Source organism: Octodon degus, unplaced genomic scaffold (genome assembly GCF_000260255.1).
Source record: "Octodon degus isolate 3935 unplaced genomic scaffold, OctDeg1.0 scaffold00130, whole genome shotgun sequence".
Lineage (NCBI taxonomy): Eukaryota > Metazoa > Chordata > Mammalia > Rodentia > Octodontidae > Octodon > Octodon degus.
The window spans coordinates 950,512-959,797 of record NW_004524706.1 but is presented as its reverse complement, the minus strand read 5'-3'; the positions used below and the strand labels follow the sequence as shown (position 1 = coordinate 959,797).

Genomic DNA, 9,286 nt, shown 5'->3' with positions numbered 1-9,286 from the left:
AAAAAAATCTTGACAAATAAGTACTCAGACAGAGGTCTGCTCTCTAGAATTTATAAAGAACTAAAAATCACTAGGGCCCCAAAATTTAAAGACCCAGTCCAGAAATGGGCATCTGAGATGAACACACACTTCTCAGAGGATGAAATTTAAAAAGCAAATAAATATATGAAAAAAATGCTCCACATCACTAGCCATCCCTGAAATGCAAATTAAAACAACATTGAGATATCCTCTCACCCCAGAAAGAATGGCTATATAAAGAAATCAACCAACAACAAATGTTGGAGAGGCTGTGGGAAAAAGGAACCTTTCTCCACTGCTGATGGGAATGTAGACTGGTGCAACCATTATGGAAATCAGTGTGTAGACTCCTTAAAAAACTAGGACTAGAAATCCAATTCAAACCAGCTATTTCCTTACTGGGAGTTTTCCCGGAGGATCTGAAAACATCATATCATAGTGATATATATGTACCTATGTTTATAGCAGCACAATTTGTGGTAGCCAAATCTTGGAAACAACCAAGATGCCCATCACATGAGGAATGGATGAAAAGACGTGGTATTTTTATACAATGGAGTTATGCTCAGCTATAAAGAAAGATAAACTTGAAGTCTTTATATTTAAGTGGATGCCACTGGAAGAATACTCATAAGTGAAATAAACCAGACATTTATGTGTAGATATCATATAGTTTCCCTAGTATAAGAACTCAAAAGAAGAAATACAAATACAAAGGTATAATACAATTAAAAGGAAAGCAAGAATTTGAGGACTAGACAATGAAGAGAGAGCAAGGAGAAGAGCTAGGAAACATGACAGAGGCAAGCCATACAGTTATATATAGAAGATGGGTAAGGCAATGATCCTGAGAATCTTCACAAGGTTTTCAAATCTAGCAGTTAATTGGAAGGATTCTCACCCTGACTAACTATATATGCTAACATCTGTGAACTAAGCAACTGCACTGAACATGGCAATTTGTAATATTAGGTTCATGCATGGAGTGCCTGTCATTCTGGTCTTCTGAGTATGTGCTACTTATCATGACACACTGGTTGCTGCCATGCTGTCCCTTGGGTAGATGACTGTTTAAAAAGGAAGTGGGTGGTGAATGAAGGCAGGAGACAGGAAAAGGAGTATTGCAGGAGTGTCCTGCTACAATGTTGTGTACAGTTAGATTTCTGGACTTACGTGTAAACATATACAATTCTTTATTCCTATTTTTTAAATAAATTTTAATTTCTTAATTTTTTCATCATATTCTTTAGAGACTTAAAGTTTAACATATCAATACTTCATGAAAAATACCTGTTCCATGTTATGCCTAAGATGTTTGATATTGAGACAGATAATGAGGTTAAGCTCAACAGCCTAGGTTGTATGGTAATAACAATAAGCTTCTCTTCTGGAGGGTTAACAACCTAAGTTTGCAGACAAAAATTAGGGAAAATGGAGGTCCACAAGGAAAGCCAACATTTTGGCCCTAACCTTCTAAGGTCAATTAAGATTCAGCACATATGAGAACTTGTACTGTAACATCATGTAACTTAGTTTTGTCACAAATTTTCTGATCAAGGAGATTATGGGGCCAAAGAGGAAAGTGATTGATGATGTATAATGTGCCTATAGAGAGTTACATAGAGAGAAAACATTTTCTCAGGCTTTCACATAGAGCATATTGGCCAAGCAATGGCCGTGACTCATCCACATGGCAAAGCATCTACAAACTGAGGTACAGGCTCTCAGGATAAGTCCTGAAGGGATTTGACTGACCTTATTAGATCCAAAAGCTATAATTCTTGCTGCATAGGTCTTGCTTTATCTTGGTATTAACCATCCAACAGAAAAGTATAAAAACAAAGTATAATAAGTAAAGCCATGTTGTTATGTCAAGCTGTAGGGGACTCAGGTCAACAACTTCTGACATTGCCAGTCAAGTGGAAGACCCAATACTATTATGGACTACTGTACTATTTTGGAATATTTTGTTGAGTTCACACACCTATAATATTTAAATGATGGAACTAAACAAAAAGAAGGGATGTAGATGAATGACCATTTTGTATCTGTGTATTCAAAAGGATTAGGATATATAGCTACATTCTCTTAATTCAATGAATAGAGTGATTTGTTCTAATAGTATTTGTAAATAGGATATCATGTCTGCATCTTGTACAACAAATAACCACTAGGAAGACAAAATGCAATGTGTTAATTATTGAAACTGTCCTACCAATTTGATTTGAAACTGTCTCATTGCTATTTGTTTCTCAATAAAATTATGGGGGGAAAATATTTCCAACCAAAGGGGATCAGTCTGCTGTCTTCTGGCCAACTGTCTGGTCCCCAGCCACCAATCCCTGTATCACCCCAGATCATGGAAGGCTCCCTTAGCCCTTCCTTGAAGATGTCATTGAATTTGGCCTCATCCATCCCAAGTTCCACAGTTTAGCAGTGCCCAGAGCCCATCCTCCTTCTTTCCCCCACATGCCTCATGAATTCTTCTTGCCTTATTTACTCCAGGCTACAACTTCTGTGACCCAGTAGTCCCTTTACCCCCACCTCATGTGGGTTTCCATTTTAAAAAAAAACAAAAAGAAAGACCTCATCAAGCCAAGTATTTCATAGATTTAATAAATGTACTGAAGATAAAAGGAGAACTTGAGATCCCATAGGGTACCACATGGCCACTTACCATCTCCCAGTTTTTTTATTCAGCTGCTAGAGGCTCCTAGCATCCCTGTTCCCAGCATTTGGTCCCCATCAAACCCACAGCTCCCCCTACTCCTGCTGGAAACTGAGTTCAGCCTTACAAATCACACATGTCTATTCTCTCCCTGCCAGGATGACAGTTTTTCCTGCCCCCACCCTCCAACACACGTGCCTCTTTCTTGGCTACCCCAAGCTTCCCCAGCCTGGTCTTCAGCCAAGCCCAGAATTCATCCCTCTTGTCCTGCTTGGGCCACAAACAGTAGTCTCCTCGGCGGAGCAGCCGGGCCAGTCTGTGGTAGCGGGGGAGCTGGTGGCGAGAGATGTGCTCCAGGAAGACCACCAGCAGCACTGGGGGATGTGGGGCAGCCAGGAGGAGGGAGGTGGCCAGGCGGAGCTCCAGGCGGCAGCGAGGTGTGTGCAGGGCCTGATGACTCAGCACGCAGAGGGTTACACGACTGCCTGCTATGCTGTCGGCCACATTGTCAACCACATCCTTGCCTGGCTCAAAATCTCGCTCAGGGAGGCAGAGGCACAGTCCCTGGCCAGCAGGAGGGCAGCCCTCCAGAACAGGCAGCAGCTCCTGTATTACCCAGTCTTGGTCTTGCCTGCAGTGGGACACAAACACATCATAGAGGAACCTCTTGCCCTCATCCTTTCGACCCCTCAGACCTTGGAACCAAGCCCTGATCCACGCCTGGACATAGAGGCCCCAGGAGTTCCTGGCTTCCTGGAGGAGGGGCAAGGAGAGCAGCAGAAGCAGCAAGGTAGAACTGCCCCAAAAAAGTTCCAACTCCAAGGTCTTAGGGCAGTGACTCCAGAGAAAGGGGAAAAGGGGCTTCTTGGATCTGTCTCCTTCTTCTGAGGGGCACATGGTATTTGATGACACATATGTGTATGTTCTAGGGGACCGCTCCAGCCAAGGTCCTGCCCAGGCATTGGCACACTTGCAGGCCAAGGACGAAGTCAGAATGTACATGTACTGAGGCATCTGAGGACTATATTCCCACAGGCTGTCATCCAGCACAAGGCCTTCCTCCCAGTCTAGCACTAAGGCCTGGAGACTGCTGAGGCCTTGGAAAGCAGCAGCTGACAATGTCTCCAACCCCGTGTTAGCCAGCTGCAGCACCTGAAGCCTGGGCAGCTCACCCACCAGCTCCTCCAGCCGCACTGGACGGGGCTGTGATCTGAACTTCAAGCCCTTCAGCTTCAGCTGCTGGAGGCTGGGCAGCCCTGTGATACGGCAGGGCCTGGGGCTGTGCCCATCTCCCTGTACTGTCAGGGACTGAAGGCTGGGGAGCTGCCAGAGGAAGAATCTGGAAGTGTCCTGAGAACATAGAGCCTCCAAACTACTGCCAAGCAGGAAGAGTTGATGAAGAGCAGGGAAGATCCTGGAGATGTTCTGGGTCCCCAGCTGTAGTCCCCAGCCTTTTAAAGTCAGGGTTTGTAAGGCTGGAAATACATTAGGCAACAACTTCCAATGCTTCATGCCTGAGCCAGCATGAAGTTCCAAGCTGGTCAGCATTGGGGGCAAGGACAATGTCATCCCAGCAGGGGCAGAAGGAAGCTGTAGTGTTAGGTTGTGCAGATTCTCTGGACCCCAGAAGTCCCAGGTTGAGTCCAACAAAATGTGGGTATCCAGCAGATAGAGGGTGGTCAGTGAAGGCAGAGAAGTCAACCAGCCCTCACTCAGCTCTACCAGTGGATTTGTATTCAAGTGCAAGATCTCTAGCATCCCTAGGCCCTGGAATACCTGTCTATCCAAGAAAGTCAGCTGGTTTTCCTGAAGTAGCAGGTGTCGCAGGTTGGGCAGACAGGAGAAGGTGGCTGGGAACAGGATGCGCAGCCGATTCGCAGACAAATTCAGGGTCCACAGTCCTGATGTACCTTCTGTCTCATTTGTGCACAGGGTGACATTCTGCAGTTGGTTACTGGCCAAGTCCAGTTTCTGAAGCTTGGGCATGGCTGCTAGGAAACCCAGTGGCAGTTTAGTGAGGCTATTAGAACGAAGACCCAAGGTCTCCAGGCTGTGGCAAGAAGCCAGGGCTCCCAGAGATATGTCCCTTATTTTATTTCTTTCCAAATTCAGCTCTTGCAGCTCAAAGTGGGTGATTATCTCAGCTGGAAACTCAGTCATGGCAGTAAACCTCATGAACAAAGCATTGAGCTGTTGAAGCCCCAGTCCCAGCACTGCAGTTGCCTCGATCTTCATATGGCTCAGGGACAGAGTCCTTACCTTGAGGCCTTGGAGGGCTCCCGGATTGGCCATCTTCAACCTACTGTTCATTGACAAATCCAGTGTGTCCAGGGTCCAGGCATCTCCAGAGGAGGGGTCACGTGCCAGATCTGGAAAGATGTCAGCCAACTCCCCCATATCCTGAAGGCAATTATGTACAATAGCCAGCTGCTTCAGAGTGGGAGGCAGCTGGACACTCAAATTCCTGTCCAGGCAGGGGCCTGAGAATTGAAGAGTCTGGAGAGATCTCAGATCATTAAAGGCATTAGAGGGTAGAAAGAGGCATTTCTGGCCATGACAAGATTGGAAAGAGAGTTTCTGAAGCTGCCTCAATCCCTGAAGAGCTCCTGGCAAAAGTTGGGTGAGACACAGGTTCAACTTCAGGACCTTGAGCCCAGGCAAGGTAGAGAAGGCATCCTGGTGCAGAACAGAAATAGAACCACTGAGACAGAGCCCCTCCACATTCTGAGGCACAATATGCAAGGTCTGTGTCAGGTTGGTCACTGAGATGCATGAAACAAGAAGAAGCAGGGAAGAGTCCAGGGAGCATAAAGTGAAGAATCGGGAGACCAGAGGCAACCGGGTACCTTCAGTCATCTGGCAGTTGGAAATATTCCAACCTGAGGTCAGAGGAAGGATCAGGAGCAGACCAGATAGCAGCAAGTGCTTATCCATCTTTGCTCTGGCTCAGTCCACCAAGAACTGGAGCCACTCTCACTTCCTTTCCCTCTCTCAGAGAGGAACCCAGGCCCACCCTAACCCTCTGCACATGCACATGCCCAGTACTCACAGCAGAGGCAGGATACACCCCTCCCAGTTTGCACAGGAGGTCTGCAAGCAGAGTAAAGGACCACAGTGCTTCCCAACAGTAGAACTACTGGGGAGCTGGACGGAAGGGTGGGACGATAGGAGGAGAGGCTTACAGCTGAGGCTCCTGGGTCAGGGAGCAGAACCACACCACTGGTAGGGCCCAAGTCTCACTTCTCTGTAGTGAGAAAGCAAGAAGTTTTTCCAAGCATAAGATTTCAAGCCAGAGAGCCAGGATATCTCTCCACCAGTATGCTGGGGAGAGCATTTCAACTCAGGTTCCTCTTTTATAAAATAGACATACTAGCACCATAGGATCATGGAAAACTACAAATTGTGACTGCCCACGCAGCTCTGTAACTTCGCAGGGTGAGGAGTGTGAAGAGCAGGGAAAAGATGAAGAAATGAAGACAATATACAAAAAGCTGGGATCAGACGGAGTCCTCTCTCAGGACAGGAGCAAAGAAACTGCTCAACCATGGAAGCCCATGTGACATCCCTCTGCCTAGCAGCCCATTGTGTGGATTGCCTCAGACCCTGGTGTTCCTTGACAGGAGCAGCTGGTTCACGTGGCTTGCCTCAGGCGCTGTTTATTCTCGGACCAGTCTTACCACAGGCATGTGAGCATTCTCCAGGGGGTGTGTGATCATTCTCCAGCTTCAGCCTCTCCCCACATGGGTTTCACTCCACATCACTTCCTTTACTCCATCTTTCCCTGACTTCTATAGAAAAAGAGTTCTTAAGCAAAAGAAAGAGCAGATGTTTTGTAAACAAAATAGTACATCACAATTTTGTCACTGTAGACATCTTGCAATGCTCCACACAGAAGAGTCCAAGCTTCACCTGCAAGTACTGAGAGATTCTTATGCCCCTTCTATGCCTGGGCGAGATCTGAAGGTCTCCATGGCCTTGTCTTTAAAATGCACTACTAGGACCCAAGGGAGAGAAGAAAGAGAAAAAGAAAACAAGTTCCGGTTATCTCAAACAATGCAGTAAAACATTCAATATAAGTCAACATTTGTTCATAATTTTAAAAAATAATAAAGAAAAGAATTCCTTGAGTTACAAAAGGGCACCTATCACAGATCCACAACACATGTAATTCTTTTTTTTTCTTTTTTTTTTTTTTCAGAACTAGGGATTGAACTCAGGCCCTTGAGCTTGCCAGGCAAGCACTTATTCTACTGAGCTATCTCCCTGGCCCCATATGTAATTCTTAATAGTGAACAATCCATTGCATTCAACTTAAAACCAGGAATGAGACAACTATAATTATTTCTGCTCAATATAATGAGAGCTTAAGCCAAGGAAATAAGGAAATAAAAAAAAAAAAACCACAGAAATTAAGAGTGCTAGGTTCAGGCCCTAGTGTGAATTGCTAAAATGATTGTGGTGGTCACCTACTATGGCAGTGCCCTTAGAACAAAGGCCTATGCTCCCAGGACCACCTCCTCCTTCTTCTCCAACTTAGCCCAGGACATAATTTACTTTCACCCTTCCTGCTGCCTCAGGGAAGACCCCCAGTCAGCTCCCTCAGATATATCTAAACACAGACCCTTCAAATCCCACCTCTGGCAAAAGGCCATAACAGCCTCAGCCTTCTTTGTCTAGTCCAGAGAACTCCTTGACCTCCCCAAATTCTCTCCGTGTCCTTAAAAACAATAAGGAACCTTTCCCTTTTTCCTTCTGCCTGTTTCTCTGCTGTGCCGTTCACCTGAAAAAAAAAAATTATCAAAGAGTATTTTAAAGGAAGAAACACAGGCCAAATGTGAAGGTGCACACCTGGAACCCCAGCACTTACAAGGCTGAGGCAGCAGGACTGCAGTAAGTTTGATGCCAGCCTGGACTACATAATGAGTTCAAAGCCAGTCTGAACTACATAGTGAGACCCTGTCTTAAAAATAAGGAAGAAATACAAAGGGTCACCATGTATAAGATGCTATGATTGTTTACATAAGAAATCTCAGAATTTATATTAAAACTAAAGAATACTTAGCAAAAATACTGAATAATATAAACATTTTTAAAACTTTCTAATATACCAGCATTAGTTAGGGTCTCAACAGACAGCAGTGCATTCAAATTAGGATCTTGTAAGAATTTTACGTGCAAAGGAACTAATCACAAATATATTATCAGGTGTGGAGTTACTGAAGGACAAGTCAGACACCTAGGCAGGATTAGCAAGCTTAGGACTGTCACATCTCCTAGAACTGAAGAGATAATGGTGGGGAGAAGTTGTCAGAATCCAGGGAGAAAGTGTATAGGCTTTGCTGCCTTGAAAGTAGCACTCACATTTGGTGAAGTCACAAAACCAACCCGAGGGGACCTCAGAGGAGAGAAAAGAAGAACCTAAATGTCCTGATCTTTCCTCACTTGCTCTAACCTCTTTCCAGGTTGCTTCACTGGCCCCAGAGTCAGAGGCAGGAAAAGCTCCATGTAATTCATTCAGGTCCACTTTGCTGAGGTCAGCACAATGGAGAAGAGCAAATAAATACGGAGGGATAAATGAAACAAAGGCACCAATACTGGCAGCTGGTAGTTGGAAAATGAAAAACTACTTTAAAAAAAGAAGGCCCCAAGGTTTATAGATAAATGGGATAGAATATAGTCCAGAAACAAAACTAATCATATTTAGTTACCTGACTTGTAAAATGATACCTGTTTAATTCCATGTCTTCATCAAAGATAACAGTGTAAGAAAAGATAACAGGGAGATAGATATGATGGAAATAGATCATTGCATGTATAAAAATATTGCATTAAAATCCAATCACTTAAGATACATCATAAGCCTGATTAAAAATTAAAACAGTAATTTTTAGGTGAAAACAATATTTTTAGGGTCTTGTGATAAGCACAAACTTCCTAAGTAGGCCACAAAAATTGTTAGCCATAAAAATGTTCTCATAATTGAACTCTATTATAACTAAGAAGTTGTGTTCATTAAAACTATGACTTAACTAGTAAAAATGATAACCTACACACGAGAGGAAGTATTTTACAATACAAGTGTTCATCAAAAGATTCATAGTTGTGGTTAGGGTTAGGGTTAGGTTTTCTCTTATTTTTTGAACTTTTCTCAAATGCTCTCTAGTTGTAGAAATAATCTATGGGCCAAAGAAGAAGCCATAATAAAAAACTAGACAATGTTTTAATTGAACCATAACAAAAATAACTACACAGCAAAACTGGTAGGATAAAGTTAAAACAATCTTCTGGGGAATATACAATCTTAGACATCTGCATTAGAAATTAGACAACAACAGATAAAATAGAACCAGGCAACAACATCAAAATGTTACAAAAGGAACAGCTTAAAAAAACTTGAGACAGGGTCTCCTATTTTTCCCATTATGCAGTAACTCACACCAAACAAGCTCTCCGACATGAACAACTATAAAACTGGACCAAATATGAAACGACTGTTTTCAGACATTAAGAATTTATCTCATTCTATTTGTGCTGCTAAATATCACAATCTACACATTTTAGAATGCACACTTTCTTTTTTTTTTTTTTTTTTTTTTT

The 9,286-nt window shown here is 43.6% G+C and overlaps 1 protein-coding gene across 1 annotated transcript; it reads right to left on the bottom strand.

Moving 5' to 3' along the window:
• Positions 1-2,747: 2,747 nt before the first annotated feature.
• On the bottom strand, positions 2,748-5,623 carry LOC101566223 (toll-like receptor 12). The gene has a single exon (XM_004641082.2). It carries the CDS (start codon positions 5,621-5,623, stop codon positions 2,813-2,815), a length of 2,811 nt encoding a protein of 936 aa, XP_004641139.1. The 3' UTR covers positions 2,748-2,812.
• Between the last annotated feature and the right edge of the window lie 3,663 nt (positions 5,624-9,286).

Bases quoted from the DNA above. Each gene is read 5' to 3' on its own strand.
- LOC101566223 (XM_004641082.2), bottom strand. From the start codon at position 5,623: ATGGATAAGCACTTGCTGCTATCTGGTCTGCTCCTGATCCTTCCTCTG.